Consider the following 19,957-nt stretch of genomic DNA (forward strand, 5'->3'; position numbering starts at 1 on the left):
CAATCTTCTGTGTTTAAAATCCCCCTTCAAGTAAAGTTTGTCTTAACTTTAAAAAAACAGAACACACAACTGAGCACGTGTGCTGCAGATAGCCTGCTAGCACTAAGAGAGCTAAGTTTCACACAAACAAAACCAAACTTCATAAAATGAAAAACGTTCAGATCATAAATCTTTCTCTATTACTCTGCCCAAACCCTAACCTCATATGAACCATGCTGAGGAGTTGTCCGGGCGACGACGAAGTTTGAAGAAACATCCACTTTGAACGAAGGTTAGCTTCAGCTAACCTCCGAAGCTGCTGGGGGGGGGGACGGCTCGCTGTCGGCCGACCAAGCTGCACGTTACCATGGTGATGTGACTCCTGTTGTCCTTCTTTCAGACTGGGAAAACCGCTCCACTCAGTTCGTAGAGACTGCGTCTCTGCTGGGAACTCTCTGGAACACAGTTTGCTTCTGCAGGCCACAGAGAGAAAGTCAAGCAATGTTTATACCTTAATTTCCCCTTTTTATGAATGAATACCGGGAACACAAACAGTGATTCATTCGTACTTAACTTGTGCATATGATCGATGATCGTATGACACTCTCGAATCCAGTTGAAGAGTTTATGTCTGTTTGCCAGCAAAGAGACATTAGCGCGCTGTCTCTCTGGCCAGCCTCTCTGGCCAGCCTTTCATGTTGTTTCCATGGCTGTGGTCCCAACAACAATGTCTTCCTATAAATGTCTATGAAGAGGAATACCTTTGTAAGTCCCTATACATAAAAACACAAAATACATAAAAGCACATAGAATAGGCATAGTGCAGAACCTTAACAGTAGTTCAGAGTTTCAACAGCTGATGACAGAAAGCTATGTAGCAGTCTGGTGGTTCTAGTTTTGATCTTTGCACCATCTCTCCTCTCCCCACTGTCCTCATGTCAACTCACTCTGGTCCCCAGCTATGTAAAATGTTGTGAAGACGCTGGTAGGGAGTGGTGTTTGTTTCAACTTTCTTAAAAATGCTCATTAAATAAATGACATGCTTAACTTTACCTTAGCCCAGTCACACATTAACACTTGTCAGTGATATCTTTTACACATTGTTCCTGACATGTTATGAAGTGTACCGTTTTCCTCCTCTGTTACTAAAAAACTATGTTTATTCACATTAGTTTTGAACCTAAATTTAAAGGATTTGTTGGGAGAGGGTCTGCTGGAATTAGGAACATATGTTTAACAGGGGGATTTGTACATTAAAGCCTCTTTGATATGTGATTTGTCCATGTTTAGCAGGGGAAAAGTTGTAAGCTATCATAGAAAAGAGTGACAGTTTTTAGGGAGTTTGATGTTTTTTCTTTCTTTGTTTAAATTTACAAAAGCAGACAACCTATTAATACATTTAATTTTGTATTTTAAAAGTCAGCTTACAATGGCAAAATGTCATTGAGAGTGCAATTTAACTCCAAAATAAATCTTAAACATGAGAGTTCTATTTAATAAAGTTTTCCCTGCTTAAAACCTCTAAGGTTTTGCAAAATAAATCAAAGGAAAACAGAAAAAAACATTACTAGTTGATCTGAGAAGGAATTCATGCAATAAAAAAGCAGGTGGGGGTTGGGCACAATAAATCAGAAGCAACCAATTCATTAAAAATGATAAACATGATTTTACTTGGGACCATAACACCTTAATATAATTGCGAGATTAGGTCCTCGGCATCCAGTTTACAGAAATGAATATCTAAAACAAACAAAATATTCATATAAAAACAATGGTTAAAAAAACACAAAACTGTGTTATTCACTCTGGATGTAAGATAAAAAGAGGATTGGATCAGTGATGTCTGGCATTATACGGGGAATATTTTTATCACTCTCATAATACCCCAGTCTATGTCAAATCTAAAATACCCACTAATGCGATACATCTGCTGGTTGTTAGTTTGATGGGACACATATGTTCTTTATTATTCCACTGGGTGATTATGTTGTTAAGGCTAACCCTCTTAACTGATTAAAAGATATGAGTTTGTGGAAAAATATAATAATAACAATATAATATGAAAACGGAAAGAGTAAAATAGGAGAGTGATGCAAAATATTTTTCAGCACAACAAGCTGTACAAGCGTGCGAAATAATTTGAGCGTAGGAATTTTGAAAAGAGGGGCCACTTCATGTCCGCCGCAGGGGGCAGCAGCGAGCAGCTGAATAATGAATTTGCTTTAAGCCGACAAAGAAGATACGTCAACAGGAAGGGGAAAGAGCGCTGCTGCAGTAAGGCTAAGGATCTTTGTTTACCTTTTTGTCATCTAAGATTGTGTTGTCAGTTGTCAGCCCCCGGGTTTAATAAAACGGAAGCATTTTGTGATTAAACAAGGATTTTAGCCTCTACTACTCAAATCTCCTCAAGCGGAAGTCAACAGGAATAAATCAGTAAATGTTTTTGGTTAGGGAGACACACGAGCATCGTGAACCTGGGTACAGAATAAGAGACTTTCTCTCATTGTTAATTTCACCTGATTAGTGTCTGATTGTGGAGCTCTACCAACACAGTTGGCCTCTTCCTCCTTTAAGGGGTTGCTTTTACGACCACTAAATTATTCCAAAACTAATTGTGTGGTGATAAAACTAAAAGGCTCAACTGATTACATACAAACCAACAGGTCATTTTTTGATATTACAGAAACACTGCAAAGCACTAAAAGTAAACTGCGTATGATTTAATTGCTGAGCCACAACTTTATTTCCTAATTGTGTTGATTCAAAAAAGCTAGACGTACCTGCAGTTTTTTATTATTTTTTTTTAATTCCCAAAGTTTGTGTTTGTTAATTTTCTTAATTTGACCATGTTCAGTGAATTGCCCACTTGGAACGTCATTTGAACACATTAATTCTTGCCAACTATCCATGCCCCTTGAACTTTACCACATTTTGTCCCATTACTACAAGAAACTTTCATGAATTTTATCAGGATTCTATGTAATACAACAGCTCAAAGTAGTGCATATCTGAAGTTGACTAAAAATAATACAGGGCACCGTTCAGTCCCTCATGTAAAGAATAAAGGGAATGACTCCTGTAATCTGGTATTTATGTAGAAGAGTAGCCACTATTGAAAGAAAGCCACAAAAAGTCCTATTTGCAGTTTAACAAACACTGATCACACCATCCTCACGGTGAACAATTGTGGTAGCAGCATCATGCTGTGGGGATTTTTGTTCAGATGACACAGGGAAGTAGGTCAGAGTGGATTGGAAGAAGGTTGGAGCTATTTGCAGGGCAACCTTGGAAAAAAGCCTGTTTGAGGCTAACTGGATCACAGTTTGTCAGCAAAACAACCATAAACATAGTCAGAGATATATGATGTAATGATTTAGATCACAACATATTCATGTACTAGAATGGTGTAGACTTGAATTTAACCAAGAGTTTTTTATTTTTTAGATATTTTTTCAGCACTAGTGGCCTTTATTTTTTTTTGACAGTAGGTAGACAGGAAAGAGGGGGAGAGACATTCGGTAAATGTCGCCGGGTCTGGGACTCGTACCCAGGACGGCTGCTTCGAGGACTGTAGCCTCTGTATATGGTCACATGCTTAACCCCTACACCATCAGCGCCATGCCAAATCTAATCAAGAATTTGACAAGATTTGAAAATTGATGTTCACAAACACCCTCCAGTCTGACTGAGCTTGGACTATTTTGCAAAGGAGAATGGGCAAGAGGCAAGCTGTCTAGATGTGCGAAGCTGGCAGAGGCATACCCCTGAAGACATGCAGTTTTAACTTAAGGTGATTCTACAAAGTCTGTGACTCTGATTTGCAGAATACAAATGCAGATTTCTGACTGTTTAAAAAAAACAACTTGAAAACCATGTATCCCTTTCACTAGTATGTGTTGCATTGTCACATTCAATTCCAGTAAGAAACACCGAGGCTTGTGGTTGTATGGTGAAAAATGTGAAAAAGGTTCCAGCAATGTAGATACCTTTGCAAAGCACTTCTGTGCCTACAGTAATATGAAAGAAAGTGTCTGCAAATAACTCTACAAACACAAGAAAATAAATTGACTTAACATATTATATGGTGACCTTTACAACTGTTGCTCTCTTTACTTAATAAGATCCTGAGTTCATTAAATATCCAAAACAAATACAATATCAGAGCTTCTTTACAAACATAAAAAGCTAAAACATATTGCAACGTTTGATTTATTTAACAAAACTGCTCACTGCATCCCCTGCCCCCCCGACACACACACACACACACACACACTCTCTCAGTTTGGCATTTCCCTGACAGTTCAGTTGATCAGTTGATAAATAGAAATATTAGTGACTGGGCCCTGTCAAACGTCTGCTTGCGTGCCTGTTGGGTATTAAGGGCATTAATTGCAGCATCAAACTAATAACTACATGACAGAAATCCAAGCATGTCTAAATAATAGGGGATCACAGTTTAAAATCAAATACCAATAAAACACAAATCTAGATTCCAGGCAGGAGCCCACACATGAAACGGGCCAGTAATCCTCTCATTTTGTCTCAATGTGAGTTTCGATCCATACTATAATCTGATAAATTCTGCCATTACCGATGAGAATTATGATTATGATAAAAATGTAATCTCCGAAATAATAAATTATTATGGAAGAATAAGCCTTTTTAAACAGGTCAAGAGACCATAGTCCAAGCTGCTCTTATCTGTTATCTAAAATGTTCCTAAGGTCCTCTTAGTGCCCTTATTATATGGTCAGAGATGCTTACTTTAATAATCAGTTTTCCTTTTACATTTGTTGGACTTACACAAAAACAAGTCAATACATGACAAAAACATTTTTTCCTGCTGAAGTCCTTCTCACAGACATTATGATTTCCCTTTCAGACCTCCAGCATGGCAGGGAGACGGGCTCTGAAGGCTGTGCTCATAGACCTCAGTGGAACCCTACACATAGAGGACACTGCAGTGCCTGGGGTGCAGGATGCCCTCAACAGGTAAGAGACACTAAATACAATTCATGTCTTTTGCAAACACCCCTAACCGTGCTGCACATTATTATCTTTCTCTGCACAGGACTGTTAGCAGATCTCTAAATATCTGTCAATTAAAATCTCTTTTAATTGTGCCTTGCTTCCTTGTGTTCTGGTGCCGTAAGGCTGCGAAAGGCATCTGTTGCTGTGAAGTTCGTGACCAACACAACAAAGGAAAGTAAGAGGAACTTACTGGAGCGACTGCAACGACTTAACTTTGACCTCCAGGTGAAATATCAGAAGTTGTTTTTGCACTACAATTTCCTGGTAGACATCTATGCTGATTTTGGACTTGATAGAACACATTGGACCAACACCAACATGGCTTCCCAAATCATCCTGTGTGGTCCGGATTGTGGAAACTTCCTAGTGGGCCTCAAAGCTTAGATTCTGTGCCTCTCCAGAAATAAATACTTGAAATATGTCACCCTGTATGTAGTAAATCTATTTATATAATAAGCTTCACTTTTCAAACTGAATTACTGGAATAAATGAACTTTTCTATGATTTTCAGATTTATTGATATGTACCTGTAAAGATCCAAATTGCTTCGAGAGAATCTGGAGTGCTGTTCTTCTGACCCTGCAGGAAAAAGAAATTTTCACGTCTCTGAGTGCAGCAAGGTGTTTGTTGGAACAGAAACAACTCAGGCCGCTGCTTCTGGTGGAGGACAACGCGCTGGAAGACTTCACTGGTACCTACAAAAATATCTTTTCAATTCTTGAAATGTTTATTTGTCACAAATTCATCTCCACTTGTTGTTTTCATTGTCAGTCGATAACTGATTAAAAGACACCAGACTGTATGTTTTGTCCTTCCATCCACAGGCATTGACACTTCAGAGCCAAACGCGGTCGTCGTTGGACTCGCGCCTGATCAGTTTAACTACCAAACTCTCAACAGGGCTTTCAGGTGGGGAAACTCTAGATTTACTTCTTAATCATTTCAACAACACATTCTAACTTATCAGTTTTTTTTTGTTTTTTTTGGAAGGTACAACATCGGAAACCTAAATCGATTAATATGCATCGTTTTGTTATTGTAGCTATCCCTTTTGAATATTTTTGATGCATGTTTCTTTCTAGAATGATTTTGGATGGAGCTTCCCTTATTGCCATTCATAAGGCTCGTTACTACAAACGTAAAGATGGTTTGGCCCTCGGCCCTGGACCCTTTGTGACAGGCTTAGAGTATGCCACAGACTGTAAAGCTACAGTGGTGGGAAAGCCTGAAAAGACATTTTTCACACAGGTTAGGATTCTGCTATTTTTCTTTTACTCAGTACATACTGTGTTTTAGTAAAACTAATAACAGGGTTCCTACGCAATATTAGAAAGTCTGGAAAAGTATGTCAATATTTTTTCAGGTTTGGTTACCTTTGGAAAAACAGAATGTGGCTGTTGCCAGTGTCTATAAGACATATATATATAGTCTGTCCTTCATCTCTTCATCCCATTGTCCATCTGTCCATCCGTCTATCAAACCATGAAGCCATTGACCCATCCATAAATTATCTATAAGTCAGTTTATTTACAGTTTATGGTGAACAGAAGAACCTGGAAATCTGAGTCTGGAAAAGTCTGAAATTCTGAAATGAAACTTGTTAAGGAGCCCTGTAATAATTGCTCTCTGAATAAACAGTCTGCTAATTTTCTTCCTTTAAATAGGCCTTGTCAGATTTAGGATGTAGCCCCAGTGAAGCTGTCATGATAGGAGATGTGAGTATATTTGTGCCCGTTTTCACTGACACCTACGTATTAAGACAAGCTCATTATCATTCTAAATGGTCAACATCTAACACATTTAGGTAAAAACTGATATTATCCCCTTAAAATGTATTTTTACGGGAAGCCACTCAAACATAAATAGTAACTACACACTTACTGTATACGCAAACCAGTTGTAACCCTTATTTTAACGTTTATTTTCTGCAGGATGCCAGAGATGATGTAGGTGGGGCTCAGAATGCAGGAATGTTGGGTATTCTCGTCAGAACAGGTGAGTTCAGTCCTCCAGATGTTCCATTAGTTCTACATGTAAGTACATTCGGTGCCTTATAAAAGATTTCATACTCCTTGAACTATTCACATCTTGTGACTTGATTCAGTCTGCTGTGTTTCCTTACATGGGAAACGTTTTGAACAATTTGAATAATAAACTTAACTTGAATGCATTGTTTGTTAACTAGGATCAATTTGGAATGTATGTAGTTGACTTGGAATCTGTATGATTGGATTGGATCAGACTTTTTTATCGTAAAGTGCCTTGAGGTGACGTGTCATTAATCAGAGCTACATAAATAAACTGAACTGTTTGTGTTTACTATTGGGATGAGATGGACCAACTCAAAGTCGAAACAAAGCCATAAGAAGTTTGAAATAATTCTCTTAGTAGACTCAGCAAACGTGGAAAACAAGTTTGAGATGATGGGAAGATGGATGGAGTTGAATAAAGCTCAAGCCCCAAGAGTATCAAACCATTTGCTTTATGCAGAGATGTTTGTAGCATTTTTGTTTAGGGTTGCACCGATTAATCAGCCCTGATTTCCTTCATTTTGGATGACCGGCGATCGGCCGATACTTCCATGTATATACGTCCACTGATCTCAGCTGCTTTTCTAACCTATTGTGCAAGTCTTTTTCTGTTTTTAAAATGGGAAAAATTAAAGACTAAAGGAAGTGCAACACTCAAAACGTTTCATTCATACTTGAGAGCACTGTGCCGTTAAAACAAGTTTGTATTGTTTCATTTGTATTGTTCTATGTTTTTTAATAAAATAAATTTGGAAAATTGAAGGTGTATTGTAACCTTACAACACCTGACGGTGTCAGTTAAAAAAAAGATTGGTATCGGCCAAAATCGGAATCGGCAGGTCAGGCTTTTTAAAGATCAGTGCACCCCTATTTATTTTTTTTATTCCTAATGAAGGGATGATGAGTGAGATCCCCTCGCCAATCACCATTATCCCTCCATTCTCCTGTTCCTCTAAGATATCTTTAGATATTTATTTAGTATTTTATATATGCTCACATAAAATATGCTACTATAAACACGTCTGTTTCTGTTAATGATAATATTCCCTCCTCTCATACTTCAGGTAAATACAGAGATGGAGATGAAAAGAGAATTGACCCACCTCCTTACCTGACGTGCGACACTTTCCCTGATGCCGTTGAACACATCCTGCAGAATCTGCTATAAGCTACTATGTACTCCTACACTCCTGTTATCATTTGCACAAATAAACCCTCAGTCACAGCTGTGGGAGCAACTGTTTTATTTCTCTCCCCCAAAATGTTGCTGCAGGAAAAAAAATTGGAAATAAAATTGGAAAATAATGTTAAAGCTAATGTAGAGTGATTGATTTACAAATCAATCGTAACCCCAGAAGATAGGTGTTTAAACATATAGCTCTGTTTAAAAAAAGTCATGTAAAAACAAGTGTATTAATTGTACAGACATCTTGTAAAACAATGATGTGAGCTCCATAAAAAATATAAGAACATTAACATTTATTTGATTATTGCAATATGCCTCTTTAGCCGTTTACATTTAAAAACACTTCTTTGAACACTTTTATTATCTGTGCAATAGTAATATAAAGTAAGATAAAACAAATACACAAAAGGTATATAAAAAAAACACAAAAAAGCATGAACATCAAACTGACTTGTGCTTCTTCTCCCAGGCTGTGTATCTGCCCATCAGGTTTTGGGCTGACGGTTTAGTGTGTGCTAGAACCTCCATGAAATCAGATGTTGTCACGGTTCCCAGCTCAATGACAGGCATGTTGGTGTCTGCTGTGGATGAGAATCACAGAAGGGCCTAAAGTGTTGTAGGTCTCCATTTACAAATGTGTGTGTGTAGTTTTTATTTACCATCGTGATGCAACTCCAGAGCATCAAAGATCTTGCGAACTGGTCTCATGGCGGCTTCCTTGCATGTTAATCTGATATCAGAGCCAGAATATCCCTCCATCTCCTGTGTCGGGACACAAGAACGATTCTTTTTTAAGTGCAAGAAAGAATTTCAATTCAGATGAAAATATATTTTAAAATATGCAAAGTCCTATTTTTGCTGCTGATATTTGCCTGTAAGCTATAACCGACCTCTGCTAGCCTTTTGTAGTTTAATGTAGTCTGAAGCTTTACCCCGCCGAGGGAGCTGATGGGAGGCAGCCAATGAGAGATCATGGCTTGGCGAGCAGGTGACGAGGGAAGATTCACTAGAATCCTTTTCTCTAACCTCCTCAGCATCCCGTGGTCCAGCTCCCTGAAACAAGCTGATTTTGTTACGAGCTTGTAGAGACAAAAAAAAACAGCTAACATCTTAAATGTTCCAAATAAAGTGCCTCGTGAAAATATTCATACTACTTAAATCTTTTCAGATTTTGTCATGTTACAACCATAGACTTCTCAGGATTTTATGGGATAGACCAACACAAAATAGGGCAGAATTGTAAAGTGGAAGGAAAATATAACCTCAGTGCTTTAAACTTCTCCACAACTTTAGCCTGAATACAAATGCACGTCACACTTTGCAGATATTTATGAAGAAAATATTCTTAAAGCCATGTATCATTGTTCTTCCACAACACAATTATGCACTACTTTGTGTTGTCTATCACATAAAATCCCAATAAAACACATTGAAACCTGATGTAAAAACGCATATGTGTTACGGTCTTAACCAAGGCAGGTTGGAAGCAGCAAGAACAAAAACAAGGTCTTCTGATGTTGCAAGCCCATCCATCTGAATCAACAGCTCCGTCTTCATCCTCCGACTCCCCTCATGCTCTGTCCTGGACACAGACAGCCCGTTTCTGTTGAATTGAATTCTAATCCCTGTTTTGTGTTAACATGACTCACTCCAGGAAGTGTTTTGAGCCCTAAACCAGTAGCAGAGGTGCTTACAACTCGTAGTGGCAGAGCTCACCCTGAACTGGTTCCTCTCTGGCCCATTACTGACTCCAGCTCATCCAGGAAGATAGTAGATGGGGCGTGGTACCTCGCCAGCTCAAAAAGGACCTGCGAAAAAGAAATAAATCGGCCTTCTTATGTTTGGTGTATTACGTGCATCTCAATAAATAGAAAAATCTGTTTTTCAGTAATGTCAAAAAGTGAAACTGATATTATATAATGACTTTTCAATGAAATCCAAATGTATTGAGATGCACCTTCACATGCTGAGTGACAACCTACCCGGACAAGTTTTTCAGAATCGCCTCTCCATTTACTGACGATGCTAGAGGCTGAAATGTTGAAGAAGGTTGTCTTACACTCTGTCGCCACAGCCTTGGCCAGCATAGTTTTACCTGTGCCTGTGTGTACACGAGACAAGGCGACACGGTTTTAAATCAATTCCTTAAAGGTCGATACAAAAATATTAAATACCGGGTTCCTACATGGTCTGGAAAAGCATGAAAGTATTTTCAAGTATGGGAAAAAAAAGAAAAAGTATGGAAGGAGTTTTTTATCTCTAGACTTTAGTCCCCATGTCATAGTCTAAATGTTCATCTATACATCCATCCACCCATCTATCCTTCGGTCTCCTTCGAGTTATTCTTCCATCCATCATTTGATCCATTAACCAATCAAACCATCTTTTACCAACCTGTCACTCCATCCATCCATCCATCCATCCATCCATCCATCCATCCATCCATCCATTATAGACTGGTTTTGGAAGGCTTTGCCTTACCAGTGTTAAAATAGCTTCCATAAATCTATAGTCAAGTTTTGTATTCATCTTTTATTCTCAGCTCACAAGGCATTGAGATATCTGGAAATTTTCCGTTTGGAATGAACTGGTATTCTGACATGAAAAATATGGGAACCAAGTGAATAGGAGCAGTGTGTTTACCTGGGGGACCATAAAGCAGCAAACCCTTCCATGGAGATAAGATGCCTGTAAACAGCTGAGGGTACTGTAAAGAGGGTGAATTAAAGAAAGCAAGAATCAAAAAGGGCAAGGTAATTAATCCAAGTATGAATAATAACTCTACAAACCTTTTATAAATCACACTATTGTTCAGTGTTTCTTCTGTCTAACTACAACACCCTTTTGGCAGACTGATTAAAGGGCTGAACTATGTGCAATTGAAAGTGTTGAACCACATGAAAAGCTGAGTCAGGGCTCCAAATGCCATGGGGCACACATTAGTCTGAATTTTAGGTGGTGAAGAGACTCAAATCAAATCCATCTGACCTTATAAGACAGAGAATGAATAATAATGGAGACAGAAGTTAGGGACAACAGAGAGGTGGTTTTATTCAATAAAAGAGTCTAGCCCTATATATGTAAGAGGATAGATGCATCAGTCCTCATCTTCATCTGGAAATGTCAAGAGGATGCAGACAACCTGATTTGTTGTCACGAAAAGGTCCATATGATGATGATAAAAATGTGTGTGTGCGACTTGTTATCTACACGCAGAGGCAAAGCTTTGTGAACGCGACTGGGTATGGTAAATTTTACACGGCCTTCCATGTTAGTGCATTCCTGCCTCCCTCTCTGTCTATCCATCTGTGTATACGTGTTGCCATAAGATCCCAGATATAGATTTAATGTCAGTCTAATAGACTGACCTGACCCCGCTGCTCTCATTCTCTTTAAGCCCCTAAACGACATGTATTCAGAATCGAAATACCAGCTACGAATGTGTGCAGGGCTCACCTTAATGGGATAAACGACGGCCTCTTTCACTAATCGCTTGGCATCCTCCAGACCAATGATGTCCTCCCACCTCACATTTGGGTTGTGCAAATAGATGTCCTTTAGGGGTGAACACACACACAGGCACAAAGAGTGACGGATGAATTGGGAAGAAAACGTGGGTCAATTAGGCGTGGGTAAATAGGTGTCCTTTAGGATGAAGCGTCATTTAAGTAATATAGATAGAACAGTAGGCCTTCATTAATACAGCAGATCAATCTGTTCACAGCAAAGCTCTTTACTGCTCTCTGGTGGACAAAGTCAGAACCATATATTAATACAAACCATTATACGGTTTACTGGTACATCTCAAAAAATTCAAATACCATGAAAAACATTTTTTGTGACTCATTTGATAAAGTGAAACTCATATATTACATAGATTCATTACACACAGTGCAATAAGCTTTTATTTCTTGTCATTTTGATGATTATGGCTTACAGAAAACAAAAAGCCCAAATTAATAAAATAAATTTAATATTACACATGATTAACAAAACAAGACATTTTAAACAGAAATGTCAGACTTCTGAAAAGTAAGTTAATTTGTATGCACTCCATATGCAGTCGGGGCTCCTTTTGCATTATTTACTGCATCAATGCAGCATGGCTTGGAGGCTATAAGCCTATGGCACTGCTAAGGTTTAACGGAAAAATATAGATTCTCTATGGGGTTCAGGTCAGGCGAGTTTGCTGGCCAAATAAAGCACAGGAACACCATGGTCATTGAAGCAGCTTTTAGTATCTCTGGCAGTGTGGGCAGGTGTCAATATTTAACTTTCTCGCAATATTCTAATTTTCTGAGACTGAATTTTGGGTTTTCATTATCTGTAAGCCATAATCATCACAATTACAGGAAACAAAGGCTTGAAAATATTTCATTTTATGTGTAATAAATCTATAAAGGAGATTCACTTTCTTTTTTGGTAAAAATGCTGGTTACATATTTATTTCCCACCAAATGTATATATTTATATTTTAAATGTCTTTACATAAACAGTAAAGTGGAACCAAAGTCAAATTCCTTGTCTGTGCTCAAAGTAAGCTTGTTGATGGCTACAGAAAGTGTGTACGCCAGGAGTGAACTGGGACATTAGTCTAAATATTGCTACAATCTATGAATATATTTAAGCCTGTATGTCTAATGTTGACCCTGTGTCTGTGTGTTAGTACCTCACTGATGATTGCAGCAAGTTCCCTCATCTCACCGCTAATCCCAGAAAAGCCACTGAGAGGCTTCAGCAATCGCTCCTGCAATGTAAAAAACATGTGACTAACACTCTAGTACTTTTAAGTATTATACATAGATTATATGTTTCTTCATAAAAACTGTTTTTAGTATCCAATCAGGATTATACTGTAGTTTATAGTGATGCGAACGTTTTGTTTCTTTGGTTTCTCTGGGGTGTGTAATTACCATGTGGTCAGAGTGAACGGCCGATCCATTGAAAGCATCATGGATTGTTCTGCCATCAGTCATCTGGGCCCAAGGATAACAACAGGTCACTGTTACGTATAATAGCATAACATGAATGAAATAAACAGCAGTGTTTGTGTCTCATCATGGCTTGAACTCGTCAGATTGTTAGATCCCTATACAGCAGCACCGACCGTTGCTACTTTGGTAAATCCCCGATTACTAGCACTATTCACCAGCAGGTACCCTTGTAGAACATTTGTAAATCCTTTAATACAATCTTATTTAAAATAGAAGGATTACATGGTTTTCAAAATGTTTCACAACTAAAAATCTAAAACATTGTGGCGTGCATTTCCATTCAGCGCCTTTTACTCTGACGCCTCCAAATACAATCAGTGCAACGAATGAGTTCAGGAGTCATGTAATTAGGCAGCATCATGTTGTGGGGATGCTCACTCTATAGACAGGGAAGCTGGTTAAAGTTAATGGGGAGATGGATGGAAATAAATAGAGGGTGATCCAGGAAGACAACCTGACAAAACTGTAGAAATTTCAACCTGGAAGAATTTTTAGTGTTATACCTTCCTGCTTGAGGCAGCTTCCCCTGGGGGCCCATGTTTGATGGAGAATGTGTTGAACCCTAAATCCAATGACTCTGGTGCCACCGAGAAGCTATTTTCCTGGGAAATGTTTCACATCAATTACTATTTTTATATAATTTTGTATTTGTCAGAGTTGGTTTGTGTAAAGCATGCTTTTTTTTTTGTTTTTACATGTGAATTGGCAGTTGTCTTCTTGGCTAGGTTTCCAGTTTGGGGGGAGGAAGATGGGGTGATTTTGGGAAGAGGCTTCAGAGCTGAGTGGGGAACCCTGTGACCAAAACAGACACAACATTTCAGCCTCTTAGGACCTGAAGACAATTTGAACATCTATGTTGTAAGCTGGAAAAGATACATTTTAGAAAGATTTGGGGACTCACTTTTTAACAACAGCACTTTTTGCTTGTCTGCTTTCACCTTTACACAAAACCAAACATTTTAGGGAAAAAAAAGCAATAATGCTGAACTAATTAAAATGTTACTGATCCCACTGAGTGACAAGGATGACCTCAGTGCACAGAGGCGGTCTTGCACCTGGTTCTGTTGTTTTCCTGATGAGTTTGGGATACCTCTGGAACTTGACATAGTGATAATTCTCATACTCCATGAGCACCATCTCCAGATCGACGTTATCACAAACCTCAAATTTCCTCACTCCTCCATTTGTCTCCTGATCCAAAGTGACTGCAGCTGATGCATACCTGGTGGGCAAATACCATTGCAAACATCAAATTGACCCAGACAAGTGTGTCTGTTTTGTAACATTCACAGATTCAGACACATTGGTTTGGCACCCCTAGCAAACAATTTTTAAAGCTAATTTAACATTTTTGTTAAATTAACTTTAACAAAAATTGGGGGGTTTAACAAAACCACCGGTGACCCAATTGTTCATTCCCCTAACTCGCTGTTGAAAGAAAATAAATCATTATTTCAGTTGGTCAGAGTTTCTGTGAACTTCTAATTTGTAATCCTGACTTCCTCTTTTCCTGGCCAATCACATTTCATTTACTGATTTAATTTTTTTACATCCTGTCATGGCAGCTTAGGCAAAGAGTCTGATGGGTCTGGTTCTTTGCAATGTCAATGTTAGATTTGCTCTACAAAAAAAGAGGAAAATTAGACTTTTCTCTTGTTGTATAGCAGACTTTCTTAAATTAATGACGCAACAAGCCGCATTTTGGTCAGGTGGCAAATTAAAAAGACGACAGAAAAAGAAGGATATATAGAGAATAAAAATGTGCAGAAATACACGTGTCCACTGCACCTGTAAAAATGTTATTCAAAATGTCTTACAATCCCAATTCCAGTGAAATTGAGACATGTAAAACGTGAATAAAAACAGAGTGTATTGATTTGCAAATCCTCTTCAACATATATGCAATTGAATTCACTACAAATACAAGATATTTAATGTTCAAACTGATAAACGTTATTGTTATTTTCAAATATTCACTCATTTTGAATTTGATTCTTGCAACATGTTCCAAAACAGGCCAGAACAGAGGCAACAAACACTGGGAAAGTTAAGGAAATACTTAAAAAATACCTGATTGGAACATTTCACAGATGAATGGGTTAGTTGGAAGCAGGTGAGTGTCATAGCTTCGTATAGAAGGAGCATCCTGAAAGGCTCAGTCATTCACAAGCAAGGATGTAGCGAGGTTCACTACTTTGTGAACAACTGCGTGAGCAAATAGTCCAACAGTAAAAGCAGAGTGTTTCTCAATGTTCAGTTGAAAGGAATTTTGGGATTTCATCATTTACAGTCCATAATATCATCAAAAGAGTCAGAGAATCTGGAGAAATCCCTGCATGTAAGTGGCAAGTAAACCAACATTGAATGCCCGTGACCTTTGACCTCTCAGGAGGCACTGCATTAAAAACCAACATCATTCTGTAACGGATATTACTACGTGAGCTCAGGAACACTTCAGAAAACCATTGACAGTTAAAGTTTGTCTCTACATATACGGTACTTTACACATCTTTAACAGTATTGCCACCAAATGTGGCTGACTTTGTAAACAGAATGTCATTTCCCCTAACCTGCTTTATTTTCGACATATTTTAAAAAACTTATGGGAGGATTGCCATCTAAATGTTCAGGATACATACATTCTGAGATCTCAGTCGAAATAAACAGCAGCTATATCGAAAAATTATTCATACTGACCCTTGCCCAAGCAAATGTTGGTAAATGAGAACAAGAATGCTCTTCTTCCTCATCTCGGTCCTCAGCTTATCCTGCAGAACAGCAACAAAGAACAGGATCAGGACTGCAAGACTGCAGCCACCATCAGAGGAATATATGTCAAAAAAATGATCATATCATTAATAACATTTCTGTAGTACAGTACAATTTGGCCTTTTGTTCAATATTTTTAATAAAAATAGTTTTTTTATGTAAAAGAAAGAAGAACCAGAACCAAGATACAGAGCCAAACGTGCCACTATTCAATACCTCAAGATATGTGAAAGTAAATATAACTGGAATATCTTATATGAATAAGTCTTTATAGTTTCTCAATTTTTTGATAAAAAAACATACATAAATTATTTCAGTAATTATAACTGATCATGCAACAAATTATTTATTTTGGATTGTGACACTTTTAGTCCTCTGTACCAAAAATTGACCCAACAAATGTGCCAATAATTAGGATACTCAAAATAATTGCACTCATTACAACTAAACTACTGATTTAATTTATATATGCTTAAAAAACGCAGAGCTGAAACAATATTTTCTTCCCTTGATTTGAGGAATCAGTAGAACAATCGTTGCAGAATGCACACATTACCAGCAGGGGGAGACAAACGATCACAAATGTCATATGTCCGTCGAGGTATCTAGGCAACCAGAGAACGCCGATTTATACTGGTTCTCAGAATTAGCATAACTGCTAAATGCCGAACTTTGAAAATTAAAGCTTTATTATCACCTGCATGTGTAAAGTAAACCTACATGAGTTTAAATAGCCATTCTATGAATGAAACTGTTATTTCAGACTTTTAATTTGTTGAGATGCTTGGATTTCACCAAATTAAAAGCTACAAGTAGTATTGCAATGCAGTTAGCTAAAGGACGTTCTAGTTTAAGGATGTTCTCCGTGATATGTTGCCCGTAGAACACACACAGACACACAAATGATAACTCACTGCCTCCCGAGCTTCATGGGCGAACTTCATGGACTGATAAGACAGTTCCATTTTAATTCTGAAAACTGCCAAGAAGAGACAGTGCTGCTCGTTATCAGATACTGTTGTAGTCCCAAGCTGTGCTGACGTCATAAGAACCAAACCCATTATCAAACTAGTGATACGTCATCTATTGACATGCAATTTAAAATGTTTAAATATTTTTAAGCTCAGGACTAAATATTGACGCCAGGTCCGCATGTATTCTAACAATAATCGTGTTGAGCGTTTTCAAAACCAGTAATAATTAAACAGAAATCTATACTTGAACCTTTACCAGTTATCTCCATGAAATGTGCAATGGTTCTTTTTTCTTATATTCCATTTCTAATGTTTAAGAGAATTTTCTTTCAGTCACTAATAATGATTTACAGATTGTTTTAAAATAGAAGCATGTTTAAAAATGAGTAACGCTCTTAATCGTTATATCTTGAATTGCCATACACACAAAACATGGAGAAGAAAGAAAGAAAGAAAGAAAGAAAGAAGATATGCCTGCATGTTTCCTTACAAACATGGCAAACCTTAACTGTTTTGATGCATTTATGTGACATATATGTCTGATGTATGATGTATTTAAACCTCTTAATATACTCTCCTGTCTATACAACATTTTAATCAAGTATGCTGCTTATTTGGACAATGTGTAGAGTAACCCATTCTAAAATCTTCAGATTTTCAACAACGAATTCACTATGACCAGCATGTGCATTCGCTGCCCTCATCCTTAAATAAAGTTCATCCGATTTTTCACAGGAAGATAATACAGGTCCTTCTCAAAATATTAGCATATTGTGATAAAGTTCATTATTTTCCATAATGTCATGATGAAAATTTAACATTCATATATTTTAGATTCATTGCACACTAACTGAAATATTTCAGGTCTTTTATTGTCTTAATACGGATGATTTTGGCATACAGCTCATGAAAACCCAAAATTCCTATCTCACAAAATTAGCATATCATTAAAAGGGTCTCTAAACGAGCTATGAACCTAATCATCTGAATCAATGAGTTAACTCTAAACACCTGCAAAAGATTCCTGAGGCCTTTAAAACTCCCAGCCTGGTTCATCACTCAAAACCCCAATCATGGGTAAGACTGCCGACCTGACTGCTGTCCAGAAGGCCACTATTGACACCCTCAAGCAAGAGGGTAAGACACAGAAAGAAATTTCTGAACGAATAGGCTGTTCCCAGAGTGCTGTATCAAGGCACCTCAGTGGGAAGTCTGTGGGAAGGAAAAAGTGTGGCAGAAAACGCTGCACAACAAGAAGAGGTGACCGGACCCTGAGGAAGATTGTGGAGAAGGGCCGATTCCAGACCTTGGGAGACTTGCGGAAGCAGTGGACTGAGTCTGGAGTAGAAACATCCAGAGCCACCGTGCACAGGCGTGTGCAGGAAATGGGCTACAGGTGCCGCATTCCCCAGGTCAAGTCACTTTTGAACCAGAAACAGCGGCAGAAGCGCCTGACCTGGGCTACAGAGAAGCAGCACTGGACTGTTGCTCAATGGTCCAAAGTACTTTTTTTGGATGAAAGCAAATTCTGCATGTCATTCGGAAATCAAGGTGCCAGAGTCTGGAGGAAGACTGGGGAGAAGGAAATGCCAAAATGCCAGAAGTCCAGTGTCAAGTACCCACAGTCAGTGATGGTCTGGGGTGCCGTGTCAGCTGCTGGTGTTGGTCCACTGTGTTTTATCAAGGGCAGGGTCAATGCAGCTAGCTATCAGGAGATTTTGGAGCACTTCATGCTTCCATCTGCTGAAAAGCTTTATGGAGATGAAGATTTCATTTTTCAGCACGACCTGGCACCTGCTCACAGTGCCAAAACCACTGGTAAATGGTTTACTGACCATGGTACCACTGTGCTCAATTGGCCCGCCAACTCTCCTGACCTGAACCCCATAGAGAATCTGTGGGATATTGTGAAGAGAACGTTGAGAGACTCAAGACCCAACACTCTGTATGAGCTAAAGGCCGCTATCGAAGCATCCTGGGCCTCCATAAGACCTCAGCAGTGCCACAGTTTGATTGCCTCCATGCCACGCCGCATTGAAGCTGTCATTTCTGCAAAAGGATTCCCGACCAAGTATTGAGTGCATAACTGTACATGATTATTTGAAGGTTGACGTTTTTTGTATTAAAAACACTTTTCTTTTATTGGTCGGATGAAATATGCTAATTTTGTGAGATAGGAATTTTGGGTTTTCATGAGCTGTATGCCAAAATCATCCATATTAAGACAATAAAAGACCTGAAATATTTCAGTTAGTGTGCAATGAATCTAAAATATATGAATGTTAAATTTTCATCATGACATTATGGAAAATAATGAACTTTATCACAATATGCTAATATTTTGAGAAGGACCTGTAGTTCTATGATAGAATCAGCAGCAAGCATGTCACGGGTGTCAAGTCTGTTGGTTTTCTATTTTACTCTACTGGAAAATCATTTATCAAGTAGAAAAATAAAATACAAATAAAACAATTACCGTACCAAAAACAGGACTCAACAGATAGGTGATTTGGAATGCTGCACTTTTGTACTGTAGTCCGGACTTTAACTTTCTTCCTAAATCATTCAAAATTTTCACTGCATTGGCTTCAAAACAATGAGAGTTCTGTCAACTGTTTGTTCAATTGGTTTTAAAAAGAAAAAAAGATGCATGAATTATACAATCTGCAGTGTTGCTATGACATTTTTAGCAAAGATGAGGTCTTTATCTAATTAAATACTAGCACATACTAAACACCCACAATTTTAATAAAAACAGGATTGATTTTACTTTAAAAAATCATATTTAATCTTGAACCATCAGTTTCAATCTTTAGCCAGTATACTGCACATCAAGTACAGCAATATGTTCACACACTTCAGTATGTAAACTGTTTCAGTACAGTACTGTCAAAGGTTCTTTGGTGGACAGTTTGCTGCTCTGCGGTTATAAAGTCAGGCTGGTTTCTCAGAGATGCTGGATTCTGCTGCAAATAGTCACATTTCAACATTAAA

At 38.1% G+C, this 19,957-nt stretch overlaps 2 protein-coding genes across 7 annotated transcripts; one reads left to right on the forward strand and one right to left on the reverse strand.

Annotated features, from left to right (window-relative positions):
- Window positions 1-2,155: 2,155 nt before the first annotated feature.
- On the forward strand, window positions 2,156-8,265 carry hdhd2 (haloacid dehalogenase-like hydrolase domain containing 2). 3 transcript variants are annotated; one of them, XM_047373405.1, is made up of 10 exons: window positions 2,235-2,253; window positions 3,689-3,769; window positions 4,862-4,971; window positions 5,133-5,235; window positions 5,596-5,701; window positions 5,835-5,919; window positions 6,093-6,258; window positions 6,675-6,725; window positions 6,942-7,005; window positions 8,105-8,265. In XM_047373405.1, the coding sequence occupies exons 3-10, from the start codon at window positions 4,871-4,873 to the stop codon at window positions 8,206-8,208; spliced, it is 780 nt and encodes a 259-aa protein (XP_047229361.1). In that variant the 5' UTR covers window positions 2,235-2,253; window positions 3,689-3,769; window positions 4,862-4,870; the 3' UTR covers window positions 8,209-8,265. The 3 variants fall into 3 exon arrangements, with proteins under 3 accessions (XP_047229359.1, XP_047229361.1, XP_047229360.1); XM_047373403.1 differs by lacking the exon at window positions 3,689-3,769 and having other exon boundaries at window positions 2,156-2,253; XM_047373404.1 differs by lacking the exon at window positions 2,235-2,253 and having other exon boundaries at window positions 2,269-3,769.
- Window positions 8,266-8,667: 402 nt separating this feature from the next.
- On the reverse strand, window positions 8,668-17,035 carry katnal2 (katanin p60 subunit A-like 2). 4 transcript variants are annotated; one of them, XM_047373392.1, is made up of 16 exons: window positions 16,904-17,035; window positions 15,918-15,988; window positions 14,276-14,442; window positions 14,122-14,158; window positions 13,916-14,012; window positions 13,724-13,822; window positions 13,140-13,202; window positions 12,896-12,973; window positions 11,683-11,781; window positions 10,870-10,933; window positions 10,209-10,327; window positions 9,943-10,034; window positions 9,698-9,808; window positions 9,117-9,279; window positions 8,886-8,988; window positions 8,668-8,804 (listed from the first exon to the last, which is right to left on the reverse strand). In XM_047373392.1, the coding sequence occupies exons 1-16, from the start codon at window positions 17,033-17,035 to the stop codon at window positions 8,668-8,670; spliced, it is 1,632 nt and encodes a 543-aa protein (XP_047229348.1). The 4 variants fall into 4 exon arrangements, with proteins under 4 accessions (XP_047229348.1, XP_047229347.1, XP_047229349.1 ...); XM_047373391.1 differs by having other exon boundaries at window positions 8,668-8,807; XM_047373393.1 differs by lacking the exon at window positions 9,698-9,808 and having other exon boundaries at window positions 8,668-8,807.
- Between the last annotated feature and the right edge of the window lie 2,922 nt (window positions 17,036-19,957).

The sequence above is a fragment of the Girardinichthys multiradiatus genome, chromosome 8 (genome assembly GCF_021462225.1).
Source record: "Girardinichthys multiradiatus isolate DD_20200921_A chromosome 8, DD_fGirMul_XY1, whole genome shotgun sequence".
Lineage (NCBI taxonomy): Eukaryota > Metazoa > Chordata > Actinopteri > Cyprinodontiformes > Goodeidae > Girardinichthys > Girardinichthys multiradiatus.

Coding starts and splice junctions, on each gene's coding strand:
- hdhd2 (XM_047373403.1), top strand. CDS start 4,871: ATGGCAGGGAGACGGGCTCTGAAGGCTGTGCTCATAGACCTCAGTGGA. Junction 5,920..6,092: donor ACTCTCAACAGGGCTTTCAG/GTGGGGAAACTC, acceptor GTTTCTTTCTAG/AATGATTTTGGATGGAGCTT. Junction 6,259..6,674: donor AAAAGACATTTTTCACACAG/GTTAGGATTCTG, acceptor TCCTTTAAATAG/GCCTTGTCAGATTTAGGATG.
- katnal2 (XM_047373391.1), bottom strand. CDS start 17,035: ATGACGTCAGCACAGCTTGGGACTACAACAGTATCTGATAACGAGCAG. Junction 14,443..15,917: donor CAACATTTGCTTGGGCAAGG/GTCAGTATGAAT, acceptor TTTGCCCACCAG/GTATGCATCAGCTGCAGTCA. Junction 11,782..12,895: donor TTGCTGCAATCATCAGTGAG/GTACTAACACAC, acceptor TCACCCCTAAAG/GACATCTATTTGCACAACCC.